The 14,709-nt window shown below is 48.4% G+C and overlaps 1 protein-coding gene across 1 annotated transcript in view; it reads left to right on the forward strand.

Annotated features, from left to right (window-relative positions):
* The window catches only part of LOC126530651 (uncharacterized), a 41,693-nt gene that overhangs the window by 10,427 nt on the left and 16,557 nt on the right, over positions 1 to 14,709 (forward strand). Inside the window, exons 3-6 of the mRNA XM_050177911.3 lie at positions 2,584 to 2,687; positions 11,260 to 11,462; positions 12,773 to 12,941; positions 14,399 to 14,668. Coding sequence (XP_050033868.1) covers positions 2,584 to 2,687; positions 11,260 to 11,462; positions 12,773 to 12,941; positions 14,399 to 14,668 — 746 coding nt within the window. The remainder of the gene's footprint in view (positions 1 to 2,583; positions 2,688 to 11,259; positions 11,463 to 12,772; positions 12,942 to 14,398; positions 14,669 to 14,709) is intronic.

Genomic DNA, 14,709 nt, shown 5'->3' on the forward strand with positions numbered 1-14,709 from the left:
AATTCCACATGTTACCTCGCCATGATTTGGGCTCACAACGTCTTTTGCTTTCGTTTCTTTTTTTTTCAAATTGTGACAGGCCGACACAACTTCTACACTCAAGAGGTATGTGGCCTGGTGTTTGCTCTCGCCGTCTTCAATTGCGGGTCTCTCAGCTTAGAGTTAAGGTGTAGGCCCTACGAGCAATTTTTCCCACCTTACTTGAATGCGATAAACATAATCAACACACTGTGCAAAGTTACGCCAAGGGTTCGCCTTTTTTTTTCGTTTAAGTAGTGCGCTGCATTATGGTTGACCTGCCCTCACAAATTACTCAAACAATTTGTCGCGGCGGAAATAACATCCAGTCCAGCCTTCGAATGGATGCCATGCTGTCGGTCTGATGACAGTAAAGAAACGAACAAAAAGGCTATGCCAATGTGTCAATTTAGTTTGACAATTTTGTTCCTTGAGTTCTGACAATAAACGACGCACTTCGTATTTTAATGACGGACACAAAAATAGAGTTCGGAGGCATTACGTGTTGCGGGTTCTTCTTTTGCAAGGTAGAACATTTCGAAAGAACCTCGGGAAGTTTTTGAAGAACTGCCCAAATATTTCAACCAGGTACCTATTACCGAATCTTCAGATAAACAGAGAGTTGCCCAACCAAGGGCTGTGGCAGCAGAAATATAACGTGTACCGTGGCACTTAGCGCATCTTGGTAAATGTTCTGGCTGCGTCCAACAACACGAAACAAAACAACCATTGCGAACAGAGGTCTTGGTAAGAGAATACATTAAATCTTGGAAGCAAATGCGATTATAAGAATACACGTCATGTACATTGGCGCGCCTCCTCCCCCTCCTGGCCCTTTGGTAGTACCAGCGGTAAGAAACTTTTCCCTGCGTACGTATAGTTCGTAGGCTTCTACAGGCATGGAGGTGACAACCTTGTTTTACATAATGAGTACAAATAACGCGCGAAGGGGTCGGAACCGTTCGCGTCTTTCTTTTTTCAAGCACGTCCTTCCTTCGAGCTTTAATTGTGCTGTGATTATGTTATTTAAAGGTTATTCAGAACTACTTCTTTCTGTGAATCGAAGATTCGCCACAGACAGGTATAGGGCTTAACTGTATCTGAAATTAAGTTATGGGCTTTTACGTGCCAAAACCACTTTCTGAATATGAGGCGCGCTGTAGCGGAGGACTCCGGAAATTTCGACCACCTGGGGCTCTTTAACGTGCACCTAAATCTAAGCACACGGGTGTTTTCGCATTTCGCCCCCATCGAAATGCGGCCCCCATGGCCAGGATTCGATCCCGCGATCTCGTGCTCAGCAGCCCAGCATCTTAACTGTATCTACAAGGGCATCTTTTTTGCCGCAATTGAACAATTAATTTGCAGCAAAAAACGCGTCTTTTAGCAAGCACCAACTAGGCCAACAGGCAGTTCTGTATCTACAAACCCAAGCCCAAGCCACAAACCCAAGCCAGAAATTGAAGTCAATGGCGTCATTGACGGCTCAATTCCCGGCTTATCTAATTGTAGCTAGAGAAAACCCACACACTACGGAAAACAGTTGAGCTTTCGTTCTCGTCCCATACACACACATCAACCACACGCAACTGCTCTGTCACGACATCACAGGTCAGCTGAAGAAAGCGGACTTGCTTTACCGCAGCCGGCCTCAAGGAACAGATATGAACCATTGAAAACTACTTAATGAAAAACGAATATACTAAAGTACTTTTTTCGCAAGATGGCGCTGAAAGTTAACAACAAACAACTACTACCACTAAGTGGATAGAGCGCCTCGTGGACGCAGATTTCAAGGGACGCTGCTGTCCCCTAGGTGGTATACACCAGCGCGCAATGCGCTTGCATGTTCAGTGACCGCGATGTACAATACGCGCACGTCCCGACAAGTAAGCTTCGAACCACCATTCCTACGCTTGAAGTACCCTCTACCTAGAGCGCCATTTCTCGGTGTTGTGGGTAAGATACTGTGTTCCGAGTACAATTGCGTGTCCATCGCCGATTATGGGAATCTGCGAAAAGCCTTGAAAACACGTCAGGATGACATCAAGAAAGAGCACACACGCAATGAAGCAACGCATCTTAGAACGTGAGTGAGACTAAATGCAAATGGTAAATTGGGAAGGGACATATACGCTGGTTACACAACGGCATTATCCTCGAAAATTCTATCTGGAATCATTCGTTGTTGTCACTGCCCGTGTACTCTTCAATAAAGGCATTGTATATTTGAATGGCACATATGTTAAATTGCTTGAATACGTACTAAATCGTGTATGATAAGTTCACCGTTAAAGCACTACCATTGTAAATGTTGGTTTCGTACGGAATTCAAGACTTGGGCTACTTTTTATTTGGTTGCTGAGCCATTCTCTCAATCAATATCGGGTTTGAAATTGCTACAAAGCAAAAATGTATTTACATTGAAAATGCGCCACAGACTGTAAGCTGTTAGCGCCGAGCGCTTCTGAATATTAACGTTTGTGACTGCCAAGCTTTCGCAAACCCTATCTTTCTGTTCTCAAGCATCGTGAGCTAAAACATGTTTTTTTTTTCTTTCAACAGGAGAGCTGCAGTATCTCATCAGCGACAGCGACTGCACGCACGTCCTTACAGACAGCAAGTTTGCAGCAAAAATTAAAAGTGCAACCTCATCATTATGCATAAAGGTACAGTCGATATTGTCTGTCTCATTGATGTATTCAGAGTACGCGATGTTGATGCTATAGATAATGTGCTGAATTTTTTTAACGTAGAAAGGTTTGAGAAAAGGTAAAAATATACTCCACGCAATTAAATACACGCACTTTTCGATATATGCAACTACTGCGAGAGCTATCTACGCAGTGAGGTTACTTTTTTTTCTGCTGCCTAGAGTGTTTGGTACTGCGCTGGCCGATACCGAAATTTGTTTTCGGAGTCATATTTATGCGCAAATCAGCAGCTTTCCTTACCTATAGCACAAAGACACCTGTTTTTTAACCAGTCGCGAACCCAGGGAGGCTTTATCGTAACACCGAAGTTATTTGAGAGAATCTACGCTTTTGTATTCACTCTGTACTCTGCAGGAAATGGCCCAGACACAATACACATTATTTCAACATGACGCACTTTCCACGCTGCCACTTTCTTTTTATTGCGAGAGGACTAAGTTCAAGTGCGAGGAGAATGAGCAAGTCGGACGCCGTATCTTCTGCGAGCACGAATGCATGCGTGGCAGGGCGAGCCGATAAGAACGGCGGTGTGATACGCACCGTCTTCCTGCACGTTCAATGTTAGCAGAAGTCACGTTTTATAGCGACGCCCTTAGCCTCTAGTTGGTTCGTATTTTTGGATGTGTGCTCACCCGAAAAATAGACATCTAGTGGCAGCTGGAAAAGGGGTTTGTGTCTAAATCTCCGCGCACCAGAATTATGTTTTCTCTTGCATTCGAATTACTTCAAATGTCCCCTTAATTCGATGTTATCTCCACAGGTTGTGTTTAAGTCGTGCTTTAGGAATTTTCTGGCGAAGTTTACTTTCAGAAAATGAATTAGTTCAATAACGCACTCGCTTTGCGCTGAGGGCTTACTAGAATGAGGATGTACGCGTATGCTGCACATCCGTACTGAATCCGGTCGTATTAGTCTTTTCCCTACTTTTCACCAATATTCTGCACGTCTCTTGCTTATCTCGACGGCTGGCCGGTTTATACTTCCATACACTTTAAATTCAAGCACTTCTGGAAATTGTACGTTACGTAGTGGTCTCGCTGAGTGAATTCCTTCACATTCCATTAAGATGTGCTGAGTGGCCTCCGGTTTTTTGCTTTATACTTACATCCACTTTAAATCCAAGCCCTTCTGGAAATTGTACGTTACGTATTGGTCTCGCTGGGTGAATTCCTTCACATTCCATTAACATGTGCTGAGTATCCTCCGGATTTTTGCTGCAGCATAATCTAATTGCTAATTTTTGCTCCGATATATTTTTAACCTTAGGCAACCCGCTCGAGTGTCAAATAGCAAGACACTTCTTTTCATGTTATCGTACATATTTTGCCTTCTAATTTCTTTGTTATAATTCCTGCAAATCTCCATGATCTTTATCGCCATTCGCTATCTCTCTTTCTCTCACCTTCTTTCTGCTTGTACTCCTGATTGTCCGCCTACACATTCAATTACCCTGTACTTGCTTGGCAACGTTCTCGACCTCTTCCTCCATTCTGTGTCTACGCAATTTATGTACAGATACTTATGCACTTTAGCCACCCATTTATATTGATCCATGATCGTAGATGTTTCTTCAAAGCTATTTTTGCTTTGCATGTCTCTGACTTCAAGCAAGGCGGCCCAACCTATGTCCCCATGCACTACCTCATAAGTGGTTTTGCCGTGAGCTCCCAAAGCCAATCGGTCCTCAGATCTTTGGTGGGCCGCTTGGCATCCGCGAGAAATTCTGCTGCAGTTTTTTCCGGCTGGCGCACAAGTCCAGCAAAGAGTTTTTGCTTTACCTCACGCACGAGGAACGGAATTTTCTTCTCCTCAGGCATATATAGGCCCGCGTGGCGGAAGAATTGGATCACCTTCTGCTTTAAAACATTGATGTTCTCGCTAGGCAGCTGCACTCGTGCTTGAAGTAGGTGTTCGGCCCTTTCTCTTCTGATGATGCTTGTGAATGTCGTTAGGAACTGTTAGAACAGGTGTCATGTCAATAATGAGGACTCTGTACTTTCGAACCACGTTCTGGCTGCTTCTTGCAATGAAAAATAGAAGTATTTCATTCTGTCCTCAGCGTTCCACTCGTTTCAGGTTGACACGCTTTCGAATATCTCAAGCCTGGTCTCCACGTCGTCCGATGAAATTCCATAGAAAGTAGGAGGCGTCCCGGATCGTTGAAGCACGATCGGTGTAGGCGGCACTGCGGCTGCCATCGCACTTGACTTCGCCTTGGCTAACTCCTTATTCCGTGGGCCAGTTTTGTAACCTGAGACTTGTTCGACGGTCTAGGATGGCTTTGGTGTTGGCTTCAGGGTTCGGGCTTAGATCACGGCTTTTCCGGGGCGTTCAGTACAGTAACGCACAAGCACATGCACCAGATGTCGTTGAAGTTACAGTGAAGAAAACAGTAGCGAAAACTCTGAATCATAAATGTAATTTTGTAATGGGTGGACCTGTGCCCGGAAAGAAGAAGCAAGTCAAGCACAATGATACTGGTGACCACAGTCAGCGATCGTCGAAAATCTGATCAGTGGGTCAAGCGCGTCGGCTCTAGTACATGGCAGGTTCAAGGTTTCAGCGTATTGGCTGGTGCCTACGCCCCTTCAAAGAATTCTGTTGGGAGCTCGGTTTGGCGGACGTAAGGACTGCACATTTTGACAGCTTGAAAATGGAGTTGACTGGGTTTATTCAAGAATAACAGCAGGCATGCCGAGCCGATGTGGTGGTACTCCAGTCACACTGGCGTCTTGGTTTCAAGGAAGAGCAGGCGGAAATGACCGCCAGGGTGAGGCGCGGCGAAGTAAACTGGATTTCCGAAGCGAGTGGCAATGACCCCCTCCCGGCGAGGTACGCCGAAGTGACGGACGGTCGCCACAAAGGCGATCCCGTTAGAATACCGGAGGCTTACGTGCGCATTGTGCGAGGAATGAAGTGTTAATGTTCAAGACAGGTTGCCTTCACCCGGTCGCCCGACCCTCAACGCGAAATCACACGAAAGGGCCCTTCATAGGAAGGAGACAATGGCGACTTGATAGAGTCGCGCTGCAGAAAGACGCGTGTGGCCATGTCCATTGTCGGGAAACTAAACACAGGCTGCGCGCGGGCGATACGTAGGGGTGAAGATCGAAGCTGGTTGAACCAGGAATGCATCCCTTGTGCGGCGTGAACGATGGCGGAGTGTCTTGCTGGGTGCCGTAAAACTGGCCTGGAACGCAGATTACTGACCCATAGAGCGATTTGGCTCTAGTGACTCCAAGGTCAGCCTTGATTGTTGTTCGCAACCCCAGCAGTACTAAGGGTAGCCTTTGCACCCAGTGCTGTCTGTCGAATGGGGCGTCAATGACGCATTCAATTGTAGATGGAGAAGCTCGGCCATGCCGTTGTTCTGTGGGTGGTAAGCCGTGGTGTTATGAAGGCATGTGCCGAGCAGTCTCGCGAGGGCAGAAAAAAAGCTAGCTTTGGAATTGTCAGCCTCGGTCAGTAGTTATGCGCAACGGGCAACCGTACCTCAATACTCGTGAGGTAAGAAACGCGTCCGCCACTGTTCTGACCATGCTGTCTTGTAGAGACATCGTCTTAGGCCACCTTAATTGTGTACAGATCGACAAACGTGCGGAGGCACCTGAAACCTTCACAGGGCGAAAGAGTCTTCTTGCATCAAGTCTGAATGCACGTGATTGAAACGGCTCTCTGGTGGTCGAAACATCTCCACTGTCAAACTCGTGCACTGGGCCACTTTCACGGCTTGACAGGCTTGGTAGCTTCTTGCTCAGCTTAAACATCTTTGTTGACCCCTGGCCAGACGAACCTGTCTGTGATAAGTCCTTCTGTCGTTCTGATTCCAGGATCGCTTACACAGTGTAGTGAATGAAATATTGGCCTCCGAAACTGATCGGGCATGAAGGGGCGAGCAGCTGTCTGCGAAGTGTCCTACATGATTAATGTTGTTGGTTAGGGAAGCGGCACCTCCGCTAGATGGAGCGACGAGCCTTTTTCCCATAATTGGCGAAGCTCGGGCTAGTTTTTCTCGGCAGAGGCTAGAGCTTACAAATTCACGGGGACTGTGGGCACAGTGCCAACCAGGGACAGTGCGTCAGCTGCCTGATTTTGGGTCCTAGGGATATCGTTGATAATTGAATGGAACTTATCAGCCACAGAAACTCGTGCAACTCTCGGAAGGTGGTCAGAGAGGGGAAGTCCTCGGCTGCTGACACCCGTGATTCCAGTGGCTTGATGCGTTGGAGGTAAATGCGATGACCGAGAAAATCCACGGCTTCAACACCGAAATTTCATTTCTGGGGATTTAAGACCTAACTGTGTTCAGCCGATCGCTCACACAGAAGGCGAAGGTGGTCTTCGTCTGTGCGACTTGCGAAGAGAATGTCGTCGAGGTAGACAATAGGTCAAATGGAGTAGGTCAAATGGTCAAATGGAGTAGTCAAATAGGTCAAATGGAGTAGTGATTACTGTCTTCGGAGTGTCGCTGGGTTCGACGGGAATTTGGTGGTACGCGCTCATCAAATCTATCTTGTATATTTTCGTTCCTTCGACACGAGCGCCGAAAACACATATATGGGGAAGGGGATATTGATCCGCAATAGTGACAGCATTCGAATCTCGGTAAATCACCACAAGGCCGCCACTCGCCACTGTCCTACTTTGGAAGCAGATGGAGAAGCGAAGACCAATTGCTGGAGGAAGCAAGAATAACGCTGAGCTGAATCATGTGTTCGAACTCATGGCAGGCGACTTCCAACCTCGGTCTAGCGATCCTCCGGGGCCGTGCAGCGAAAGGTGGGCTGGTGGTGGTGGCATGATGCATGATATCGGGTTTTACGGGCAGCACATCGTTTCGGGACTTCGTGAGTGGCGGGTACTCTGCAAACATCTTGTCGTACGTTGAGACCGGCCAAAACATACGGATGCCAGATTACTTGAGGCTGGACTGCAGGCAAAGTACATCGAGGGATGTGGCGTTATCCTTTAAGCGTTCATTGCGAACACTCACATCTAGGTTTAAATCTAGGTTTAAACACTCATCTGTGCAAGCGTCGCAGTCCGATGTCTAGCGTTATTGAGCGGAGCCCACATGACGTGATGGCAGTGTTGTTCACAGCGTGGAGCTTGGGTGTGGACTTGCCGCGTTGGCACTGTGCGGCCGTGGCGGGTGCAATAGTCAGCTCGGCTTCTGTGTCGACAAGCAGGCGGGTGCCGGGGATGCGGTCGACTACGTGGAATAGGCGGCTTGCGCGATGGCCGATGTCGCATGTCGCTGTTAGCGACTGGCCCGTGCTTTTCCCGTCGACGAAGAGAGCTTGGTGCAGTGACGTGCTTGTTCGAAATGGCGACGGTCGTACCAGCACAACTGCAATGGCGAGTCTCAGTTTGCGCTGAGACTATGAATGCGAACGATTGTGGCGAAGTTGGTCGCCAATGTTTCCAGCTTTTGTCAGCTTCTCCAATGCACTGGCAAGGAAATCGACTGTTTCCTCCAGGTGCGACTTGGTCTCCTGGCTATGAGACTCTCGCAGCGGTTAGAGGTAACTGAGCCACAGACGAACAGCCGCATATGCAGTCACCGAGTGCAGCTAGCCTATCGAGACTGCGCTCACGGGAACCGGCCAGCCGGCTAGAGGACTTCTTCGATGATGACTTTGAACTTGTGCGGAGCTGCAAGGTGAAACGGAGAAACATAAGGGCGTTCATGTCTTCGATTATGCCAATGGTAGGGCCACCGCGGAATACCGCAGTCGGTACGATTGTATTTCTACCAGAACTCGCTACCGACAACCTGAGGTGACTCAATTGACAGACAGTACTGACTCGGTGGGGCTTGGATCGGTGGCTCCAATGCAAGTTACAGACGTCATAGTCAAACCAAGAAAAATGTGTTGGCTATTTACGCCGTCCATGAGACGGCGCTGAGCACTCTGAGTAAATGTACAGAACTTGGTGGCATGAAGTTTCGTTCGCTTAACCCCGGGATAGTGGTTTCACTACTGGTGTCATCTGCGACGTGGACGTCTCCATCTCCAGCGCTGACTGGTCAGTTCTAGGGAAGCCTGCCGTTGATGGCGTCGCCATAACCCATATGTCTTGCTTGAGCACATCCCGCTGTGTGAACATAATTTTGAAGCGGTGGTCTCTCCCCTCGCACGTCAAATGGGGCCAGTGCGACCATTTACCCAAGGTCACTCCAATGTCGCAATTGTATGAGCGTGGGCTACATAAGCGCCGTGTGCGAGAACACAAGCGTTTGCGGTGCTCTGCGCTGAGCCACACGCTGCAGACTCTTCTTCCCCGACGGCTCTCAAATGCACCCATTGCATTTGGTCCCATGCCCCTTCCTCAAAAGACTGCATGAAAATGATGAAGGAAAAGTCGGTGTTCAAGCAGATGGCGCCAGACCGTTCCTGTCCTCCGAAAGCTGTTACCGCCGATAAAAATCGACGCTCCTGACACCGTCAGACTTCAAACAACGCCGATGCCTCTGTGAACAGTATGCAACTTCCTACAACACCTCTTCTTCTTCCCCCAAGGCCTGGAAAATCCAATCTAAATTAGTCAATGAGATCATGGCGGTGAATAATAAAGCTCGGTCGGCACTAGTAAAGCCACAGCCGAAGCCACAGCCATAACCAAAGCCACAACAGAACCCTCAGCCGATACCACGGCCGGGGACACTTCAAGTTATACAGCGCACCTATGTAGAGTACAGAGCGCGGGCTCTTGACAAATTGCCAGATAACCAGCAAGTAGTTCTGATGCTCCCGTCATTGATAAATACTTTTCGACTGCTCTTGTATAAGCTGAAGTTATGTGCAAGTACTGGGTACTCTCAATTCAGTGTTTTAAAGTTTTGAGCAAGCACCATAGCTCACTCGCTGCATTCTATCCGCAATGATATCCAAAAGGCAGTGGTTTACGCTATCAATATACCGCTGCGTACTGCAGCGTACTGCTGACGACCACTGGGCCCTTAGTTTTATCCCTAGTGACTTCAATGCACATCGCCAGCTACGCTGAAGCGCCAATAATAGCTTCAGATATCAGAATTATGGCAGGCCAGTGTAACGGAAGGGCACATGTTCGGACTTGAGTCTCAAGGAGCTTTGCTGCCAGTGTCTGGACCGCAGAACATACGCGGGGCCCCACCGTAGCCTTGGATGCCCGGGATTGGAGACTAATTCAGAAAAACACCTACCCGCACCTCGGGCTTTGGCATGCCATCTGGCCTACGGCCTATCCCGGCCACTGCCCAAGGTGCGGGGGGAAACCAACTCTCACCCATGTAATGTGGGAACGCACGAGCAGGCCCCCAAAATTCAATTCCCCCTGCTGAGATGCGAAATCACAAATATGGAGCAGCGGAAAACCATCCTCGCCGGCGCGGACCTGGAGAACCCAGAGGCGTCTCCTCGACCTGGCCCGGCGAGTAGCTCTGGTCAGTAGGATAGGATAGGAATAAACTTTATTTGTCCAACGGTTGTTGATGTTGGTGCCCGGGGCTAGGCTGCCAGGGGTCCATCATCCGAGGAAGGTCGTTCGAGATCCTCGGCAACGCCCTGGCCCGCTGGACGGCCCACTCCTGGTCTTCGGGTGCCTCGCTGAGGAGGGCGGCTTGCCATCTCTCAGCGAGGCGCCCCACTTCAGAGGGTTCCGCTGTTGTATTCCCCCTTCCTCTTTGTCCTTGTTCCACGTGGCGTTGGCATTCCCAAAGCACATGGGCCATATCGGCCCGTTCGTGCTCGCACCACGGGCAGCCGGGCGACGGGCGCAGCGCGGGCCACAGGCGGTGCAGGTGGTAGGGGTTGGTGAAAGTGCCCATCTGCAACCGTCGTAGGTCGACCGCCTGGGACCTGTCTAGACGCCCGTGGGGTTGTGGATATTTTCTTCTTTCTTTCCTGTAGTGACCAGTCACCTCTGAGTACGTTGCCGGAAACTCCTTGACATCGCAGTCTGCGTCCGCGTGATCCCCAGCTCCGTCCGCCGCGATTTGTGTTGTACTGCATGGTAACGACAGCGGCCGCGTCAGACGGAGTAGTAGAGTCTCGGAATAGGAACCTACCCACCCGCTCCCAACACCGCGTTCCTTTTCACTCAATAAAATGCTATTCTCTATCTCTCTCTTTCTATGCACACAGTCCAGCCTGCGCGTACACTGTTTGCTTTCTCCCTTTTTCCTCTTTCTATTCCTTTTTCCCTTTGCCCAGTGTGGGGTAGCGAACGAGAGGCTAGTCTGGTTTACCTACCTGCCTTCCTTTTTCTTCCTTTCTCTCTCTCTCTCTCTCTCTCTCTCTCTCTCTCCAAACACTATCTCTTTTGATGTGATTCGTGCTGCAGAGCATGTATAAATCTTAAAGCATTGTGACGCTTGTAAGTGCAAAGCCAAAAATAGTGTGAACTCCTTAGATGATACTTTGAACTTCTTTACAGTCTTTACAGCTACTGTTTGCTTTTTGGTTCACTTTCGTGACACGACCTCGTTATCGTACCAGCAAAAACAATCAGCGTCATTGTTTTTCAATCTCTTGGATCGCAGGGTTTGTTCGCGATGGGCGAGGTGGATGGGTTCGTGTGCGCGGCATCCTTTCGAGACTTGGACGAGGCCGCCTTCCAGGAGTGCCCCATCGAGGACCCAAGAGACACGGTCCTCGCAGTCGTCTACACTTCTGGCACCACGGGGCTTCCGAAAGGTGTCGAGCTGACGCACTACAGCTTCGTGGTCAACTATTGCGTAGTCAAGTACGTTGAGACTACACGCATAGGGGAATTTTCGCTCAAAAGTGTCCCGTCAGCAGTCTTTCCACGTGCAAAAAAATATTCTCAGATAAGTATGGGAACTTTTCCAATAAAATATGAGAAAGTATACAAGTAAACGAAAAGACGCTTTGATTGGGCTGTTCCGACGACGCTGCGGGCCACCGCCCGATGCTTGAGTCGGGGGTTAAGTAAATTTGACGCAAGGAGAGTGGAATAAAAACAGATTTGAATTGTTTCACATTAAAGGGCCTCAGGGGCCTTATAACCATCATCCTTCTACACTATCGTAGCATTTCAAAGAATAAAGCACCACTCACAAAATGTTCACAATGTAGTTACAGTGAACAGTGAAGATTGTGTGAGACGAAAATCAACGAAATGTAGCTGGTAGATTTTTTCGGGCCTTGATGGTTAACTCTATATGAAATAAATGTGTGATGTGGATGAAGACGACGGCGAACGCGCGAACAGTGGCACGAGGAGTAGCACTAGCACTCTGATTTCCTGTGCCTCACAATACAACTTTGAAATATAGAGATTTAAGCCTTTCGCCTTAAAACAGGTACCGTAGATAGAGTGCATGCTAAAGAACTTTGGGTGGTCAAAATTGAACTGTAGAACTTTGATACGATGTGCCTAATGATCGTATCGTAGATTTGGCACGTAAAATCTCAGAATATATTCTAACCTTCCTAAAGAACCAATTAATTATATTATATTATCGTTCATATAGAAAAAATACCACTTGGTAAAATCTTGGGCAAGTGTAGGCTCGGTGGAATTAAAACTCTAGTGTCATGAGACTTTCAGTTATTCAATTGAGCCACCAATTCAAGTTACCAAAATGCGCAGGAACTCAGAGCGTTATTAGTTTTAATGCTTCAGACATTGAGGATTGCAAATACATATAGGAGAGTTCGTTTACTAGGTTCAATTCTCTACCTGCCACGCGGATTCATGCGCAGTGTCTAACAGACTTTGATGTCTCACATCTACGGGGAATCTGTCCTAACGGGTTCTATCCTATTCCCGAAACAAGTTCCAGGGTGTCATGCAAAAGGCGCACCGGGGCACGCTGTAGTTGCGCTCTGTGAACTATTACGGGGGCTGCACAGTGATAATTATTTTAGTCGAGGTGACAGATACACTACGCAAAATCATTTTTCCGCCAATTTTTTACATGAGTCAGTTTCTTGCGCACGTTTGCAGACAGCGCTTCCTAAACAGAGTTGTGCGTGTATTGTAATGGTATACTTTGTGCGATACACCAAATATCCTTTCCTTGCTCGCAGAGCGGGCATGCTTTACGACACTGCGGACGTGGTGCTTGCCTCGGCACCCATCACGCACGTGTCAGGACTCCTGTGGACTCCAATGTCCGTGCTGAATGGAGCGACGTGCATTTTGACACCGCCCCTACTGAGACTCCAAGACTTGGCCCCTGTCGTCAAGAAACACGCAGTACGATTGGTTCTATATGATCTCTTTCCTCAAGGGCTGTGTTAAATACATGACCAATGTTAGGACCTGTTTTGCATCAAGTCCCTTTGGTAAGGTTTTTCCCATGAGAAAATAATGGACAAGGAGGATAAATGAAGGATATGAAACGTTCAGAAACTCATACGCAAAGTGATGTCGTGCAGGTACTTAGGAGAAGTTCTCAAAGCTACCCTGAAGGGCTGCCTAAGCATTACTTCGTACTCAGTTAGTAGACGATAAATGTGCACATTTTATATTATTTTGTCATTTGTCCTTATCGCGCTGAAGCATCAGCACGCCAGCAATAAATCTACATGAAGTTGCGCAATCCATATTTGTAACAGAGGCTGCTGCGTCTCCTGAACATTTTTATCGTTTTTTATGCCTTAATTCCCGAAAGGACTATTATTTCCCAGACCGGCACCGAGCCGATTTGTCAGCTTTCTTAAGAGAACCCCTCAAGATCGCGGTGACCCCTTACGTTCTTCTAATTTAGTCGCCCCGTTCCCGCCACCGCCACCAACTCTTGCCTTTCTCTGCCTCGTGATGCTGCTCTTTGGGGTTTATGAAAGCTGTTACCGCACTCGGAGTTTCATACTCGCTAACCATCGATGACCGGCAGAGTGACGCGCGCCTTCCCTTTTCTCGCTCTGTCGCCACTGCAATTGCGTTTTCGACGTTGCAGGCATACCTTCTGTTCGTAGAGAGCAACGCAAAACTGCGTATTACACACGTCAATACAAATATGTACTTCTTCTTTCCTGTATATGCACTGAACCGATCTGCAGCGTTGGAAGCACAATTGCGGTCGCGACCGCGCAACAAAAAGGTAGGCGGGCGGGATTCCGCCGGTAATAATGGTTTCTGCATAAGAATATATGATTGCGGCTTCAGCCTTCTTGAACTACAAGAGGTAATTATAAATAAAAGGAAATTCTTTACAGACTTGTCACGTATTCTGGTACCGTTAAACAGCGGTTTACTTCTCGAACCCACAGTTGCCCACCTTAGCTAAGGTGTGTAGAACCCACCTTAGCTAGGTAATTGCAAGTATGTAAAAAAAAGTGACTCCGACTCGATGACCTATCCGTAGAGGTCTTTTCTTAGAGAGCATGAATAAATGATGTACTAACGACTCTACACAGCTTTTAGGCCGTTGGTGGTAAAGCGAAGACCGGAGGAAGTATTATGTGAGTCACGGAACACTGCGACGCCATTGGGGCGAAATCTGACCGAGCACGCACGGTTCAGAGTGCCATTGTAGATTAACGCAGGCTTTGCACTTTGCACTTTTAAAAGAACTATCGTTTTGCATTTTCCCCGACTTATTCAACAACAAATGCCCCGAAATAGCTCTAGTAACGCAGAGGCGAAGCCATCCCTTCTGCTTGCCCTCGTGCCAACGTCGGGACCGCCAGCTCCTCTCTTCTTGCTCGCAGGTGACGAGGGCGTTCTTCTTTCCCTCTCAACTTCGCGCCCTGTGCGAAGAGATGCGACGCTCGGGGGAGCGGCTGGACACAATTCGTCGTGCGGGCGTCGGCGGCGCGCCCCTGACTCGAGCGACGTACGATGCCGCCATGAAAGTATTCGGTGGCCTCCGGAGCCTGGTTAACGTCTACAGCCTCACCGAATGCGGTGGCATCCTCTGCACGCCGTCCACGGACGGCACCACGGACTTGGGCTTTCCCGCCCCCATGACAGAACTCAAGGTGCGCATGTCTTGCGTGTCGTGCGTAGTCGAATATTTTCT

Source organism: Dermacentor andersoni, chromosome 4 (genome assembly GCF_023375885.2).
Source record: "Dermacentor andersoni chromosome 4, qqDerAnde1_hic_scaffold, whole genome shotgun sequence".
NCBI classification, from domain to species: Eukaryota; Metazoa; Arthropoda; class Arachnida; order Ixodida; family Ixodidae; genus Dermacentor; species Dermacentor andersoni.